At 42.8% G+C, this 19182-nt stretch overlaps 1 protein-coding gene across 6 annotated transcripts in view; it reads right to left on the reverse strand.

Annotated features, from left to right (window-relative positions):
* The window catches only part of clasp1a (cytoplasmic linker associated protein 1a), a 426315-nt gene that overhangs the window by 129616 nt on the left and 277517 nt on the right, over positions 1 to 19182 (reverse strand). For 3 of the 6 annotated variants that reach the window (XM_070875292.1, XM_070875294.1, XM_070875291.1), the window contains exons 22-24: positions 17122 to 17163; positions 16432 to 16494; positions 7354 to 7457 (exon numbers count right to left, since the gene is read on the reverse strand). In XM_070875292.1, coding sequence (XP_070731393.1) covers positions 7354 to 7457; positions 16432 to 16494; positions 17122 to 17163 — 209 coding nt within the window. The remainder of the gene's footprint in view (positions 1 to 7353; positions 7458 to 16431; positions 16495 to 17121; positions 17164 to 19182) is intronic. The other 3 variants (XM_070875296.1, XM_070875295.1, XM_070875293.1) reach the window with 2 other exon arrangements.

Here is a 19182-nt window from a genome sequence, read left to right on the forward strand (position 1 = left end):
TACCACTTATCCTAAGACTTTGTCCCCTGGTTCTGGACTTCCCCAACATCGGGAACATTCTTCCCGCATCTAACCTGTACAGTCCTGTCAGAATCTTATACGTTTCTATGAGATCCCCTCTCATCCTTCTAAACTCGAATGAATAAAGGCCCAGTTGATTCAGTCTCTCCTTATATGACAGTCCAGCCATCCCTGGAATCGGTCTGGTGAACCTTCGCTGCACTCCCTCAATAGCAAGAACGTCCTTCCTCAGATTAGGAGACCAAAACTGAACACAATATTCCAGGTGAGGCCTCACTAAGGCCCTGTACAACTGCAGTAAGGCCTCCCTGCTCCTATACTCAAATCCCCTAGCTATGAAGGCCAACATACTATTTGCCTTCTTCACCGCCTGCTGTACCTGCATGCCCACTTTCAGTGACTGATGAACCATGACACCCAGGTCTCGTTGCACCTCCCCTTTTCCTAATATGCCGCCAGTCAGATAATATTCTGCCTTCGTGTTTTTGCCCCCAAAATGGAGAACCTCACATTTATCCACATTATACTGCATCTGTCATGCATTTGCCCACTCACCTAACCTGTCCAAGTCACCCTGCAGCCTCTTAGTGTCCTCCTCACAGCTCACACCGCCACCCAGTTTAGTGTCATATGCAAACTTGGAGATATTACTCTCAATTCCTTCATCTAAAATCATTAATGTATATCATAAAGAGCTGGGGTCCCAGCACTGAGTCCTGCGGTACTCCACTAGTCACTGCCTGCCATTCTGAAAAGGATCCCGACTCTCTGCTTCCTGTCTGCCAACCAGTTCTCTATCCACTTCAGCACATTTGCCCCAATACCATGTGCTTTGATTTTGCTCACCAATCTCTTGTACGGGACCTTGTCAAAAGCCTTTTGAAAGTCCAAATATACCACATCCACTGGTTCTCCCTTGTCCACTCTGCTAGTTACATCCTCAAAAAATTCCAGAAGATTCGTCAAGCATGATTTCCCTTTCATAAATCCATGTTGACTTGGTCCGATCCTGTCACTGCTTTCCAAATGCGCTGCTATTTCATCCTTAATGATTGATTCCAACATTTTCCCCCACTTCTGATGTTAGGCTAACCGGTCTATAATTACCCGTTTTCTCTCTCCCTCCTTTTTAAAAAAGTGGTGTTATATTAGCTACCCTCCAGTCCATAGGAACTGATCCAGAGTCAATAGACTGTTGGAAAATGATCACCAATGCATCCACTATTTCTAGGGCCACTTCCTTAAGTACTCTGGGATGCAGACTATCAGGCCCTGGGGATTTATCGGCCTTCAATCCCATCAATTTCTCTAACACAATTTCCAGACTAATAAGGATATCCTTCAGTTCCTCCTTCTCATTATACCCACTGTCCCCTAGTACATTCGGAAGGTTATTTGTGTCTTCCTTCATGAAGACAGAACCAAAGTATTTGTTCAATTGGTCTGCCATTTCTTTGTTCCCCATTATAAATTCACCTGAAACCAACTGCAAGGGACCTATGTTTGTCTTTACTAATCTTTTTCTCTTCACATATCTATAGAAGCTTTTGCAGTCAGTTTTTGAGTTCTCTGCAACTTCCTCTCATACTCTATTTTCCCCCTATTAATTAACCTTTAGTCCTCCTTTGTTGAATTCTCAATTTCTCCCAGTCCTCAGGTTTGTTGCTTTTTCTAGCCAATTTATATGCCTCTTCCTTGGCTTTAACACTATCCTTAATTTCCCTAGTTAGCCACGGTTGAGCCACCTTCCCCATTTTATTTTTACCCCAGACAGGGATGTACAATTGCTGAAGTTCACCCATGTGATCTTTAAATGTTTATCATTGCTTATCCACCGTCAAATCTTTAAGTATCCTTTGCCAGTCTATTCTAGCCAATTCACGCCTCATACCATTGAAGTTCCCTTTCCTTAAGTTCAGGACCCTAGTTTCCGAATTAACTTTGTCACTCTTCACCTTAATAAAGAATTCTACCACATCATGGTCACTCTTCCCCAAGGGGCCTCGCACAACAAGATTGCTAATTAGTCCCTTCTCGTTATACATCACCCAGTCTCGGATGGCCTGCTCGCGTTGGTTCCTCGACATATTGGTCCAGAAAACCATCCCTAATACACTCTGGGAAATCCTCCTCCACCGCATTGCTACCAGTTTGGTTAGCCCAATCAGTATGTAGATTAAAGTCGCCCATGATAACTGCTGCAGTTCTTTATTGCACACATCCCTTATTTCTTGTTTGATGCTGTCCCCAACCTCACTACTACTGTTTGGTGGTCTGTACACAACGCCCACTAACATTTTCTGCCCTTTGGAATTCCGCAGCTCCACCCATACCAATTCCACATCATCCAGGCTCATGTCCCTCCTTACTATTGCATTAATTTCCTCTTTAACCAGCAACGCCACCCCGCCTCCTTTTCCTCTCTGTCTATCCTTCCTGGATGTTGAGTTCCCAGCCTTGGTCACCCTGGAGCTATGTCTCCGTGATGCCAATTACATCATATCCATTAACTGCTGTCTGCGCAGTTAATTCATCCACCTTAGTCCGAATACTCCTCGCGTTGAGGCAGAGAGCTTTCAGGCTTGCCTTTTTAACACACTTTGCCCCTTTAGAATTTTTCTGTAATGTGGCCCTTTTTGTTTTTTGCCTTGGGTTTCTCTGCCCTCCACTTTTACTATTCTTCTTTCTACTTTTGCTTCTGCCTCCATTTTATTCCCTGTCTCCCTGCATAGGTTCCCATCCCCCTGCCATGTTAGTTTAACTCCTCCCCAACAGCACTAGCAAACACTCCCCCTAGGACATTGGTTCCGGTCCTGCCCAGGTGCAGACCGTCCGGTTTGTACCGGTCCCACCTCCCCCAGAACCGGTTCCAGTGTCCCAGGAATTTGAACCCCTCCCTCTTGCACCACTCCTCAAGCCACGTATTCATCTGAGCTATCCTGCGATTCCTACTCTGACTAGCACGTGGTACTGGTAGAAATCCTGAGATTATTACCTTTGAGGTCCTACTTTTTAAATTTAGCTCCTAGCTCCCTAAATACGTCGCGTAGGACCTCATCCCGTTTTTTACATACATCGTTGGTACCTATATGCACCATGACAACTGGCTGTTCTCTCTCCCTTTTCAGAATGTCCTACACCCGCTGCGAGACATCCTTGACCCTTGCACCAGGGAGGCAACATACCATCCTGGAGTCTCGGTTGCGGCCGCAGAAACGCCTATCTATTCCCCTTACAATCGAATCCCCTATCACTATAGCTCTCCCACTCTTTTTCCTGCCCTCCTGTGCAGCGGAGCCACCCACGATGCCATGAACTTGGCTGCTGCTGCTCCCCCGATGAGTCATCCCCCTCAACAGTACCCAAAGCGGTGTATCTGTTTTGCAGGGGGATGACCGCAGGGGACCCCTGCACTACTCTTCCTGCTGGTCACCCATTTACTATCTGGCTGTGTACCCTTTACCTGCGGTAAGACCAACTCACTAAACGTGCTATTCACATCATTCTCAGCATCGTGGATGCTCCAGAGTTCATCTACTCGCAGCTCCAGTGCCGCAACTGTCCGTCATGAGCTGGAAGCGGATACACTTCCCGCACACATAAGAACATAAGAATTAGGAACAGGAGAGGCCATCTGGCCCCTCAAGCCTGCTCCGCCATTCAATAAGATCATGGCTGATCTGGCCCTGGACTCAGCTCCACTTACCCGCCCTCTCCCTGTAACCTTTAATTCCCTTATTGGTTAAAAAAGCCGGAGGCTTCCCCGACTTCCCACATAGTACAGGAGGAGCATAACATGTGTCTGAGCTGTCCTGCCATGACTTAACCCTTAGATAAACTTAATTTGGCAACAACAATGCTAAATGTTATTTCCTGATAGAGAAAAGAAAAAAGAAAAGCTACTTGCCAATTGGCAGCCAATCACTTACCCCCTTGGCTGTGACGTCACCTTTCAATTTCTTTCTACTTTTTTTTGCCTTCTCTCTCTGGTGCAGCTGCACAAGCACACCTCTCGCCGACTCACCAACGCTGGGCCTTTTTATAGGCCTCCCCACGCTGCCTCTCGCTGACTCACGAACTCCCGCTGCCTCCCGCCGACTGTTGAAAAGTTTTCTCTTACGTCGCCTTTGGTTCTTTTGACAATCACCTTAAATCTATGTCCTTTGGTTCTCAACCCTTCTGCCTATGGGAACAGTTCTCCCTATATCTACTCTTTCCAGAACCCTCATGATTTTGTCAAATCTCCTCTCAATCTTCTCTGCTCAAAGGTGAACAATCCCTGCTTCTCCAGTCTATCAAAGTAACTGAAGTCCCTCATTCCTGGAATCATTCTCCTAAATCTTTTCTGCACCTTCTCGAAGGCCTTCACATCCTTCCTAAAGTGTAGTGTCCAGAGTTGGACACAGAACTCCAGTTGAGGCCTAACCAGTGTTTTATACAGGTTCATCATAATTTCTACACTTTTGTACTCTATACCTCTATTTATGAAGCCCAGGATCACGCAAGTCTTTTTAATTGCTTTCTCATCCCTGCCATCTTCAACCATTTGTGCACACATCCCCCTAGGTCTCCCTGTTCGTGCACCCCCTTCAGGATTGTACCATTTAGTTTATATGTCCTTCCTCATTCTTCCTACCAAAATTTATCACTTCACACTTTTCTGATTTAAATTTAATCTGCCACGTGTCCGCCCATTTCACCAGCCTGTCTATGTCTTCACGAAGTCTATCACTATCCTCACTGTTCACCTTATTTCCAAGTTTTATGTAATTTGCAATTTTGAAATTTTGCCGTGTACACCCATGTCCAAGTCATTAACATACATCGAGAAAAGCAGTGGTTCCAGAACCCAACCCTGGGGAACACCACTGTATACCTTCCTCCAGTCCAAAAAACGGCTGTTCACCACTATCTGTTTCACATCACTTAGCCAATTCCATATCCATGCTGCCAGTGTCCCTTTCATTCCATGGGCTTCAACTTTGTTGGCAAGCCTATTATATGCCACTTTGTCGAATGCCTTTTGGAAATCCACGTACACTACGTCAACCGCATTACCCTCATCAACCTCTCTGTTACCTCATCAAAAAACTCGATTAAGTTGATTAAACACGATTTGCCTTTAACAAATCTGTGCTGGCTCGCCTTAATTAATCCACCTCTAGCCAAGTGACTGTTAATTTGTCCCTGATTACTGTTTCTAAAAGCTTCCCCATTACCAAGGTTAAACTGACTGGCCTATAGTTGCTGGGTTTATTTTTACACCCTTTTTTGAACAATGGTGTAACATTTGCAATTCTTCAGTCCTCTGGCACCACCCCTGTATCTAAGGAGGATTGGGATATTACAGCCAGTACCTCCGCGATTTCCTCCTTCAATTCCCTCAGCATCTTAGGATGCATCCCATCCGCTCATGGTGATTTATCTACTTGAAGTACAGCTAGCTTTTCTAATACCTCCTCTTTATCAATGTTTATTCTATCACGTATCTCCACTACCTCCTCCTTCACTATGTCTATGGCAGCATCCTCTTCCTTGGCGAAGACAGATGCAAAGTACCCTCTGCCTCCATGCATAGGTCTCTTTTTTGGTCCCTAATTGGCCCTAACCCCCTCTTACTATTTATATGCCTTTAGAAGACTATTGGATTTAAAAGAAAATTGGAATTAAAAAAAAAGAGTATTGGATTGCCTTTTATGTTGGCTGCCATTCTATTCTCATACCTTATGTGGCTGCCATTCTATTCTCATACCATCTCTTTGCCCCTCTTATTTTCTTTTTCACTTCTCCACTGACCGTTCTATATATAGCCTGATTCTCAGGTCTATTTGCAACCTGACATTTGTCATACATGCTCTTTTTCTGCTTCTTCATATTCTCTATCTCTTGTGTCATCCAGGGAGCCCTGACTTTAGTTGCCTTGCCTTTCCCCCTCGTGGGAATGTACCTCAACTGTACCTGAACTATTTCTTCTTTAAAGGCAGCCCATTGTTCCATTACAGTTTTGCCCGTCAATCTTTGATTCCAGTTTACCCGAGCCACATCCGTTCTCATCCCACTGAAATTTTCCTTCCCCCAGTTAAACATTTTTACTCCTTTTCCATAGCTAATCTAAACCTTATGATATGATCACTGTTAAATGATCGAATCAAAGACGACATGAGGAAAATGTTTTTTTACACAGCGAGTGGTTATGATCTGGAATGCACTGCCTGAAAGGGTGTTGGAGGCAGACTCAATTGTGGCTTTCAAAAGGGAATTGGATAAGTACCTGAAGGAAAAATATTTGCAGGACTACAGGGAAAGGAGTTGGACTAACCGAAGTGCTCTTGTAGAGAGCAAGGATGTGCTATAACCATTCTATGATTCTATGAATAGAATTTATTCCATAGCAATGGCCTAACTAGCTGCATCTGGTACCATTCAACATCAGAAGTTAATGCCATCCTCAGATTAAAAAGCCTTAGTTTTATTCTGTTTAAATTTGGGGTCTTCCCAGCACTTTATTATGTCCCTAGGCTAACCCTCATTGTCCCAAGTTTTGGAATGTGGAGACACTGAGCTAGAGACCCTATTACACAAGGGAAGGAAGAGAAGTCAAGAGCAAGGGAGTGAGTAAGTGAATGAAAAGGGGATAAAATGAGAACACGAAGAGAAAAGAAAGGGCAGGAGAAACGAGAGAAAAGAGGGCAGGAGAGAGGGAAGGGGAGAAAAAAAGATAGCGAGAACAAAAAGAGAGATTAAAGAGTACAAGAGTTTTCTCTTCCACTCCCGCCGCCACAGCAAAGTTGAAATATAATCTCAAATGCGATTCCACAGAAAACGCAATTGCTGGCTTCAAGAATAGGAATGCGGTAGCGCTGACAAGTTTGAATGAACATGCAATTTATATAAATGCAATTTTTTGGGAAAAAAGCAAGGAAAAGTAAATTAGATATACAGTACTTGATTGGTGGTGATGTGCTTCAAATGAATGAGGGCAAACTTAGGCACGCTACTGGATGGTGGTCATTATTCACAGAATTGAATATCCACAAGGGAGTTAACAATTTTAGGGCAGATGGGTGGGGGAGAAAACCCCAATACTGTGTCATATTTAAAACTGTCCAAAAAACAAAATAGTCTCAAGTTCCACCACTCAGCAATATAAAATTGTCAATAACCACAACAGTATGCAATGATAATCTGATGTGAAAATATTGGAATGATAGATAATCAAGGTAGGGCTTTTCAAAAAAAAAATTGAAACGATAACTGCACTTCAAAAAAGTACATTTCATAAGACTGGACTTCCATTTCAGTCTTGTAGTTCGCTATTTAAAGATTTATTACCAAGGCATCTGCAACTGCAGCCTCCACCTCTGTGCTCGTGTTGAGAACCCTCATGGCATTTACTGTGGCAGGTAACCGACCAGCTTGTCCAAGCCCATATCGATCTAATTAAAATGAAAATATAAAGTTAAACTAAGAGTTATTAAAAGGAAGCTGTGTTTCTCAAATTACACTTCAACCCCGGCCAGCAAGAGCAGTTATTGTGACGAGTAGTTTTGACCACTAAAGTTACAACACAACAAATGCAACCTTAAATCAGAAATTACTTCTCGCCCTACTCCCACTAAAGACAACCTCAGTAATGATGCAACGAAAATAGTAATGAAAGTTTGGCCAACAATCCTACAGAATGTTAAGATTTACCTTTCCCACTGAAATAGTTTTGAAAGAGGAGGAAGCAAATTTTCGGTTTGAATCTATTTGGTGCAAAAAATGTTTCCACTTTGGTAATGTGCCATAATTTTGAAATTTCAACCTATGTATGCACAAGAAGAATCAATTGCTGGGCTCACTAGGGTCTGTGTGGGTGGGCTAGTTACAAATGAATTTAGCATAAAGGTTTGGTGTAGGTCAGTGTGTTCTGTGATGGTCAGAAAATAGTAATAGCACTAGTAGAAACTAAATTGTATTTCAATTGTTCCTAACTGCACATTCAACTGCATCCAAATAAACATAGGGTTATTTAATACTGAAACTCAGTTTGTGTGACTCAACACTTCTGTTTCTATGAAGTTATCCCTTTACGTGAATGTATGCCTTTTTTAACATACTGAACCAATAATGTTTCAAATGATTTGGAACTGAGTAACAACTTTCAATTTTATATAATTCTCTGCAATAAATTGAAAGTGCAGCAGAAATTAACTTGCCATATCTATAGCACTCACCTGTACAACACTACTCAGGATGGTTGGTCTTTTCTCAACAATTTCAATATTATTGCTTAAAGAAGCTAAAACTCTCAAATACATTTTTACGAGTTAATAAGATTGCTTTAGCTTCAGGGAATGTGGGCTGAGAGTGAATTATTAAACAATGAGTTTGGGTTGTAACTTGTCCATGCTTAATTGATACCTCTGAGTCTTGCTGACAGACCCTTTGTTACATGGAGGCCCTCTTTCCATGCAGGGAGGTGGGCAAGAAAGCTCCAGGAGTGAAGTGCAGGTGTCAACTCTAATAGCAACTGTGCAACACTAACACTACCTTATTTGATTATCTGCACACATACCTTTCTGCAGTGCCTGCAGTTCTCAGTCTATGCATTTAATGTAATACATGAAAATAAAAGTAGAGTGGAATCCAATAGTGATACTGCTGAACAAACACGTTCAGAAATATTGATGTTGGATACCATTCAAATACCCTCGGAACAGGAGGGAGTGACAGCAGCTCATGACTCTGCTGGAATATCCAATATCCGGGGTCAAGGCATCTCACATACATGGCTGGGGTGGGAAACTGCACCACCATGGGCAAACTATGGGCACTCAAGGCCGAGCGGGGTGGGGGGGGGAACAGCTGAAGAAAGAGGATGGAAAAAGCCACATTTAAAGAACAAGGACATCAGGTATGTGATTGGTTGGTGAGTATTAAGGTTGTTTTTTCTCACTAACCTAAGACTGCGGTTTAAACTAGGTGCGAGAAACTATAAAGTACTGTATTAAACTTATAGCTTAACTAGTTAAAGTAACTAATATAATTATAAGTAATCATTGAATAAAGACTTTAACTAATTAAATTAATAAAATAAGGTTAGACTAAGATAAGGCAGAGCAGGATGTGCGTCTGGGCTGCAGTATGTGGGAGTTTGTGGACAGTGAGACTGTCCTGAGCAAATACATCTGCAGGAGATGTCTCCATCTCGGATCTCTCTGGCTCAGAGTTATTGAGCTGGAGTTCGAGTTGGAGACACACGGACACCTGAGAGAGGGAGGAATTTCTAGACAGTTTTATCCTGAATACAGTCACACCCCAGAGGAAAGCACAGGTTCAGGAAAGGGAGGGTGTGACTGTCAGGGAGCCGGGTAGCAGGGATGTAGGAGAGGTTGAGAAGGAGGTCCCACAGACACTGGTCCTGTCCAACAGGTACGATGTATTCGCTATCTGTGAGGACAAGGAGAAAGACTGCAGGCAGGACAGCACAATGCAGACCAAGGCCCCGTGGCTCAGAAGGCTGTCCGGGGCGAGCGAGAAGAGCAGAATAGAAATGTGGTAGTGATAGGGGACTCTATAATTCTATAATTAAGGGGATAAGCAGCCAAGTACGAGAATCCCAAAAGGATGTGTGGTGTCAGGGTAAGGGATATCGCACGGTGGCTGGAGAGGAACTTGGAAAGTGAGCGGGTAAATCCAATTGTCGTGGTCCATGCTGGAACAAATGATATAGGTAGGAACAGGGAGGAGTTCCTGCTGAAAGGGAGTATCAGGAGTTAGCCTGTAAATTAAAAAGCAGGATCTCGAGGGTAATAATCTCTGGATTATTGCCAGAGTCATATGCAAATTGGCATAGAAGCAGACAGATCAGGAGAATTAACATGGAAATTAACATGGGACACTGGCACCAGTTCTGGGACAGGAAGGAGCTGTATCGATGGGACAAGCCCCGCCTGAACCGAGAAGGGACCCATGTTCCAACGGAAAGTGTAAATAGGGAGGTGGCAAAGGCTTTAAACAAGTAAGATTGGGGGGAGGAGGGGAGGGGGAGGGGAGATCTACAAAAAATGTAACCAGTCTAAATATAAATGAAACAGGAAAAGAAAGCATAGGTAAGAATAAAGTAAGGGAGGACATTGATGGCAAGAGAATGAATAGAGTTATCGAACAGGTGTCTAAAAAGATTAAACATAGAGGAAATCCTATTAAAAATCAGTTAACACTGTTTGTACAGCAATGTACGGTGTCCTTAATAAAACAAGGGAGCCGGAGGCAATCATGCATTGCGAGGAACCAGACATAGAAATGATTACTGAAACACGGCTAAAGAAAAATCAGGACTAGGAATTAAACATTGCAGGGTATAACCTATTTAGAAGGTGGGGGGGGGGGGCGGGCGCGGGAAGGGGAGATGGAGTAGCTGTACTTATTGGGGATAACATAATAGCAGCAGAAAAAAGTGATGCAGCTATCAGCAAGACAGAAATAGATGCCATATCGATAGAGATAAAAGATGACAAAGGATCAATCACACAATAGGTGTTGTCTACAGACCACTTAATAGTGGAAGGGACGTGGAGGAAGAGATCGGCAGACAAATTAGGGAAATGGGAGTAAAAAACATAGAATCATGGGGGATTTCAACTACCCTGATATTAATTGGACAGAAGAGGCAAGTAAAAGGGCTATAGAGAATGTAGTTCCTACAATGTGCACAGGACTCCTTTCTAAACCAATATGTAAAAAGCTCGAGTGGATTTGCTATGGCTCTAGCAATGGGGAATGAACCAGAGCAGATAAGAGAATTAAAAGTAGGGGAACACCTAGGCAATAGTAACCATAATATAATACACTTTGAAATGGATAGAAGTATGATGAAAACCAGGGTAATAGATGGGAGTAAAGTTGACTTTGAAGGGCCAAGAATAGAATGAGGAAAATAAAATGGACAATAATAATGGCAAAAAACTACGTAGAGTAGCAATGTGAAACATTTAAAATGGTGTTCAGAGTGCAGGAACAATATATTCCGCTAAAATGGATAAATAAAGCCATAAGGGAACAATTGAGGGTAAGAAAAAAGGCATATATTAAGCAGACAGCAGGGAAAATACAAAAAGATTAGAAGTCAAAAAAACAATTGAAATTAAATTATCAAGGAACATAAAACAAAATAGTAAAATATTTTACAGGCACATCAATAAAAAAGGAAGGTTGGGATGGGAATAGGGCGATTAAGGGATAGACAGGATAATACCACAGGTAACGATAGAGAGATGGCAGAAATATTAAATTATTATTTTGCTTCTGTATTTACCAGAGATAGAACCAGGTGGACAGGACATTGGATGATGAGATTAGTAATGAGAAAAGTACATTTAAAATAAAAAGGGGGTTTATTAAATAAATTAATCAAACGCAAAGAGGATAAAACACCTGGTCCGGATGGATTGCATCCACACATTTTAAAAGAATCTAAGGAAGAGATAACAGAGGCCTTACTACATATATTTAATAATTCATTAGAAAAAGGTGTAGTGCCAGAGGACTGGTGGATAGCTAGCAAAATACCTATATTTAAGAAGGGGGATAGAACATGTCCAAGGAATTATAGACCAGTTAGCTTAACATTGTTGGTAGGAAAAATAACGGAATCACAACTAAAGGAGAAAATAGAAGAACATCTAGAAACCAAAACTATAATAATGAATAGTCAGCATAGATTTCAAAAGGGAAAATCTTACTTGACCAATCGCATTGATTTTTTTGAAGTAGTAAGATAGAGAGAGAATAGACAACGATAATGCAGATGATGTAATTTATCAAGATTTTCAAAATGCCTTAGATAAGGTACCCCATAATAGACTGTTGAACAAGGTCAGAGAATGCAGTCAGGGGACAAGTAGCAGAATGGATAGCTCGCTGGCTTCAAGACAGAAAGCAGAGAGTTGGGGTAAAGGGTAGCTACTCACAGTGGCAGAAGGTGGGTACTGGTGTTCCATAAGGATCAGTTAGTCAATACTGAGAAGGACCGCAACAAATTACAGGAGGACATTAATAAACTTGCTGAATGGGCATATAATTGGCAAATGAAGTTCAACACAAATAAATGTGAGGTGTTACATTTTGGGAGGAAGAATAGGAAGGTCACTTATTATTTGGAGGGTGAGAGTCTAGGTGGGGTAGAGGAACAAAGAGATCTCGGAATACAAATACACAAATCGCTAACAGTTGCGACAGGTTAGCAATGCCATAAAATGCAAACCAAGCACTAGGGTTTATTGCTAGAGGTATACAATTGAATAATAGGGAAGTTATGCTAAATCTGTATCAAACCTTGGTTAGACCACACTTAAGAGCACTGCATACAGTTCTGATCGCCACATTATAAAAAGGATATAGAGGCACTGGAGAGGATGCAGAGAAAACTACAAGGATACCACCAGAAATGCAAGGATTTACATATCAGGTAAGGAAGAACAGGCTGGATCTCTTTTCTCTTGAAAAAAGAAGGCTGAGGCATGACCTAATAGAGGTCTTTAAATTTATGAAAGGTTTTGATAGAGAGGATAGAAAGAGAATGTTTCCACTTGTGGGGAAGAGCATAACTAGAGGCCATCAATATAAGATAGACACTAAGAAATGTGGAATTCAGAAGAAACTTCTTTACCCAGAGAGTGGTGAGAATGTGGAACTCGCTGCCAAAGGGGGTGGTTAAAGTGAATAGTATAGATGCATTTAAGGGGAGGCCAGACAAGCATATGAGGGAGAAGGGAATGGAGGGTTTTGTGGATAGATTTAGATGATGAAAAATGGGTGGAAGCTCGAGTGGAGCATAAACACCAGCATGGACTAGTTGAACCAAATGGCCAGTTTCTTTGCCGTATATCCCAAGTGATCATATGCATCTGTTGGCCACTTAGGGATGTGCACTGCTGGATCTGTGCAAATTCAGGGCCCAACCTTCAGGATGTTAACAAAAGTCAGGTTACAATCACTAACAGAAGTTATACATCACCAGTATTAGAAGTACAACCTTGCTGGCATTAGTAGCATTAGTAGCAAGGGAGTGTATTTTTCCATTTAAAAAACAATTAACAGAGTGGACTTTCTAGTAATATTATTTTGGCTAATTTTATTGTAGAGAGTGAGGATTCTACAGTATCATTAGGCAGATGTCTTTTATTACTTTTTTCATTAATATTTTCATTGCAGTTGAACTTCATAATCTCAAGTTTATAACATATTACTCATTGGTTTAATATAATAAAAATCCGGGAGCGAGACAAAAAAGGAATTATTACAAACATGGATGGAAAATGGAGGGGGGGGGGGCGGTGGTGGAGAATGGCGGTTGCAGAAGGGAAGTACATAATAGAATTATAAAAACAGAAAATGTTAGAAATCTCAGCGGGTCAAGCAGCATCTGTGGAGAGAAACAGAGGTCACAGACCTGAAACGTTAACTCTTTCTCTCCACACATGCTGCTTGACCCGCTGAGATTTCCAGTATTTTCTGTTTTTATTTCAGATTCCAGTATCCACAGTATTTTACTTTTGTATTAGAATAATTATACATGGGACTCTGGACAATGTAGGTTTCTTGGGTCAAATAATGTTCTCACATCAGATGTTCTCTGTTTTTAAAACGCACCAATTAAATGGTTAACAGGATTAATGGACCTTCAGTCTCCGACTATCTCAGTGAAACTATAGGGGCCCCAAGTTTCCACATGATTTGCGCCTGATTTTTAGGAGCAACTGGTGGAGAACGGACTATCTTAGAAATCGCAATTCTCCACATTTTTTTTCTGCAGTTCTAGTCAGGTAGAACAGTTCTACTTTGGAACAGAATTTTTTCTTCAAAAGGGGGCGTGTCTGGCCACTGACGCCTGATTTGAAAGTTTCCACAGTGAAAACGTACTCCAAACTAAAGTAGAATGGAGCAAGTGAAGATTTTTGTAGAACTGAAAAAACCTGTTCTACACATTAAAAAATCAGGCGCAGGTTACAAATTAGGCGTCCAGAACGAGGTGGGGGGGGGGGGGGGTGGGGAAGGGAAGTCATTAAATTCTATAATAAATCCTTATTTTATACTTATACAAATAAATCCAACCTGAATAAACATTTATAAGCAAAGAAAAGATTAAATAAACCACCTTCCTACCTGTGTGAAAGTGCTTCAGGCAGGCCTTTCAGGACCGAAGGCTGAACGGGCCGACCAGAGACTTCGGGCAGGGCCCGTCCCCAGCACCAGATTTACAGGTAGGTGCCGTTGGGTTGGGTCGGGGAGGTTCGGTTCGGGTCCGGGGTGGGGGGGAAAAAAAGAGAAAAAGAGAGAGAGAGAGGAGAGAGAGAGAGAGAGAGAGATTGGGGGGGGGGGGGGGGGGGGGGAAGGTCGGGTCCAGTCCGGGAGCGGGAGTCGGGTCGGGTCGGGGAGCGGGAACAGGAGCGCAGGTCGGGTCGGGTCCAGACGGGGGGGCGGAGAACGGGAACAGGAGCACGGGTCGGGTCAGGTCTAGTCGGGGGGGGGGGGGGGGGGAGCGCGCGGAGCGGGAACAGGAGCGCGGGTCGGGTCGGGGGGGGGGGGGGGGTAGAGCGGGAACAGGGGCGCAGGTCAGGTCCAGTCGGGGGGGGGAGCGGGAACAGGAGCGCGGGTCGGGTCGGGTCCAGTCAGGGAGGCGGGGAGCGGGAACAGGAGCGCGGGTCGGGTCCGGAGGCAGGGGGGGCGGGGAGCGGGTGTCGGGTTTGGTCCGGAGGCGGGTGGGGGGAGAAGAGCGGGTGTCGGGTCTGGTCTGGAGGCGGGGGGGGGGGGGGGGGGGGGAAGAGTGGGTGTCGGGTCTGGTCCGGAGGCGGGGGGTGGGTGTCGGGTCTGGTCTTTTGGGGGGGGGGAGCAGGAGCTGGCCGTGGGAGGATCCTTATTCACGCAGCCCCAGTGAGGCCATTCGGCCAGGGCTAGGGGCTGCGTGCTTCGGGCCCTTCCCACACAGTTCGGCGCCTGGAGCTACTGCACTTGCGTGCCCACTGTAGCGCGCATGTGCAGAGGTCCCGGCACTGTTTTCAGTGCAGGGACCTGGCTCCGCCCCCCCCCCCCACACAGCCCGTGCTGGCTGCGCCGAGGGCCAGAGGACCTGCAGGTAGGTGGAGAATACGGAGGATTTTTTTAGGCGCACTTTGTGGCGCGAAAAACGGGCGTCCAGGTCGGGACTGCGCCATTCTAGGCGCGTGTGGAAACTTGGGCCCTCGATGTTGGGGTAGATTTTCAACTTGCCGTCCAGGCGTAAAACTGCCATTGTGCATTGGCTGCCCATTATAGATACCGCCCATTTCTCAATTCCAGTTTTACACCCTGTGGAAAGTTGAAAATCTACCCTGTGAAGTTGTGCAGAGACAAATTTGCTCTCAATTTGATCATTAATTTTGTTGTATTATGACTCAGTGTACAAAGACAATAATAGTGATAAGCTAGATATTAAACATATCTAGCAGTAAACAAGATATTGACCAGATAAGCCCAGAAACTAGTTGCTAAATTAATTAAAAATTTGTTGAGATTGGTATTAGTGTACAAAGGTAGAAAACTGGATGTCAGCAAGTCTTTAAGACATCAACTTGACTAAATACAAATTAATTAGAATAATCCTTTTTCCAATTTGATTAATCTTCATAAACAAACTAATTTCATGCAAACAACCAAAAGTAAGCCATACTTCCATTCGACTCTTTCATGAATAAATTTTAATTCCATGTTCACCCATGCACTTTCACTATTCTGTCGTAATTGTGTCTCTGGCAATTATGACAATGTGGGCTTTTCAACAAACACCTGCTTCTCGTCACTCTAAATTTATTAAACCTATTCATAATCCAACGGCCTGACTAACAGAATTAGATTTCAACAACTGATATCTGTCTAGAAATTAAACAATCAATCCTTTTAAGAGTAAAAATAAAATCAGTAGTGGTACAAAATGAAAACACAAATTAGTAATGACTACCACTAGAGTACAATTTTCAACATCAAATTTCATCAGAAAATATTAACAGCGCAACTGAAAATGACAATTGTGCACACTATGACGAAAAAGCTCAAATGAAGTGTCCTATTGGGCAACCATAATTGTCATCTTTTTCTTTTCCATAGAGTACAAGCACTTCTCTTCGGTTTACTCGCCACCCAATACAATACTAGATGGTCATAAATTTACTTTTAGTTATACACGTACCTCAAGATGGATCATGGTATCCCCCACTCAGAGTTTTCCTTATATTCTTGTAAAAATGACAATTATGATTGCTCCTTGTATGTATGCAACTTAAAATAACCATTTGAGAAAAAAAACTGGCTGCAGTTAGAAAAACCCAATGATCAATGAAAAATAAAATTTGGGAAATTAGAACAAGCATGCAAATAGCACTTGTTCACCTGGCTGCCCAATAGAATCAGCAGTGGAGAGTGCGCTGGTGGACCTCGAGTGTCGACGAGAGGCTGGAAGCAAATGAAGGGCAACACCCTGGGGTTAGCAAATTTCCACATCACTTTCAGCTACACAGGTGCCAACGCTATTTGGCAGTATAGAATTGAGGCCTCTTTTTAAAAATAAATACAAGTCCAACCAAGGTGCTACAGGCATGTCTGCTGCTCACACTGTTGCTTTCAATAGAGAAAAATGTTAATTGAATTTAAATAAATTTACAACTTTCTTTTAGTCCATCTATACTTAACAGATATGCAGGGTGAACCATGCCCTCAGGAAATCAATTGTTTGATTAAAGAGGCATCTTCAGAAGTATTAAATATCTCACATGCCTTCGCTTTGCCAAAAGCAACATACTCTTTAATGGAATGAAGTTAAAAAGTTTGGTGCAAATTTAGCTCAAGGTGCATTGCGAAGCTGAATATCAAACACATTCAGGTGGGAAACACAGCACATTCAGTAAATGCAGTAGCTGCGTGCGGACGATGCTCGTACTTCACCAAAGGCCATATAAACGTTCCAAGTAGAGTGACATTAGTTCATTCATACACACAGTTCAAACTTAGTTTTAACTGTTCAAAAAAAATTCAATGCCACATACAGATGACGAACTCTAAAGAAAGAATTGAAGTACGTACATGTCACAAGGGCTTTAACCCATTTATAGCCAGGGATTTTTCCTACTTGTAAAAGAATGTATATTTGGAATAAATTGTTGAGGTATAAATCTTTTTTTTTATAAATACAACAACAAAATTCTGGAGGACCAATAAATTCCTGAACCTTCAAAAGGAAACAGCATTAGATTTACATGCATGAATTAAATCCATGTGGCCAAAATAGAACTGGTAACCAGGTCTACTTGTGTCTCACCAAAGAAACAGCTCCAGAAAATAAAAATATACAGCCACGCAACTTTAAAAAAAACATTTAAATGCAATGTGCTGGATAAAACTGCTTTTCATTATCATTTTCTTTCAGAGTTGTGAAGCTTCCATACAGACAGTACTTCACAGTAATCTAAAGCAGTATTTTTCTAGATTCCCCACTTAGTTCAATGTATACTTGGAATAAATTGTTTTTTTAGTTACTTTTACATTGGGTTTTAATGGGATGTTCATGTCATGCATGAGTCTCGTGCAGCCAGCAGCAACCCTTGAGTAAAGTTGCCAGATTCACCAAGACTGGCTGCCTGAAAGACTGAGCAAAAAAAGCCATTTACCAGGAGTTGGCTTTAAAAAATCCAGCAAGTCTATTCCAAGGTTTAACTGTTAGCATTAGACCTTCGTGTTGGGAGCCAGTGCCATAATCACCCGCAGCACCCCCAAGCCCAGTATAAAAGCAGCTAAAATTGAAACTATTCAAAGCTATTTGGAAATTTGGAGCATACTGCTGCTGAGGAGAATGTTGTGTTTCTCCATGCTACTGTATTGAAAAGACTTGTTTATTTGGTAATGATCTCACTACCAAATACAAGACTTAGCTAGGCTACAAGTCTTCAGTAACAGCACAAATAATCAGTTGGCTTATAAATTAAGGTAGAGCTAGATAGGAGGGGAAAGAGAAATGAATAGATCTAGTCTCTAATGAATTTTTAGACCTCGTCTGCAATTACTGAACTGTGAGCACACTTAAAAAAAAATTCTCAGGACATGGTCATCGCAGGAAATGCCACATTTATGGCCCACTCCTAGGTGGCAATGGTGGGCCTTCTCATTAAACTGCTGTAGTCCTTGTGATGGCGATGATGCTCCCACAATAGTCCTTAGGTAAGAAATTCCAGGGTTCTCACCCAGCAATGTTGAAGGAATGATGATTATATGGCCACGTCTCAATGGTCTGCAACTTGGAAAGAAACCTGGAGATTATGATATCCGCACAACATTGCTGCTCTTATTTCTCTTGGTGGTAGAGGTCGCAGGGGAGAGAGGTGCTGTTGAAAAAACATTAGTGAGGTGCTGTTGATCATACATCCTGTACCCACAGTCCACCAGTGGAGGAGAGGGTAGATATCAAATCCAATTGCAGGGGCACTGATCAAACGAACTGCACTGCGCCAAATAGAGTCAAACTCAAGAGTATAATTATAGCTGCACCCATCCAGGCGAATGACGAGTATTCCATCACACTCCTGATTTAAGCATAGATGGAGGCTTTGAGGGGTCAGCAGGTGATCCATTTGTCATAGTGTACCCATCCTTTGTCCTGCTCTTGTAGCCACTGTGTTGATATGGCAGTCCAATTCAGCTTCTAGTCATTGGTGACCCCCAGGAATATGATGATGGGGGACTCGGTGATGGCCGTGCAACTGAAAGTCAGGGGAGGTGGCTGGGATTTTTCTTGTTTCAAATGGTTATTACCGAGCACTTGTGACATGAATGTTATCTGCCACTGGTTAGCTCAAGTCTGGATGTTACCAAGGTAGTGTTGTAAACTGACATGGACTGCTTCATTATCAGTGGAACTGTGAATGAAACTGCACACCATGGAATTGTCAGCAAACATTTCTGTTCATGATCTTTTGAAGAAGAGTCATTAATGAAGCAACTGAAGATGGTTGGGCCAAAAGCACTGCCCTGAGGAACTCCTGCAGTGAGATCCTGGGGCTGCAAGAGTTGCCAACAATCTCAACCATCTTCTTTTGTGTTAGGTATGATTCTCTTCGATCCCCATTGACTTCAGTTTTGTCAGGTCTCCTT

The sequence above is a fragment of the Pristiophorus japonicus genome, chromosome 3 (genome assembly GCF_044704955.1).
Source record: "Pristiophorus japonicus isolate sPriJap1 chromosome 3, sPriJap1.hap1, whole genome shotgun sequence".
In the NCBI taxonomy this organism is placed as follows: Eukaryota; Metazoa; Chordata; class Chondrichthyes; family Pristiophoridae; genus Pristiophorus; species Pristiophorus japonicus.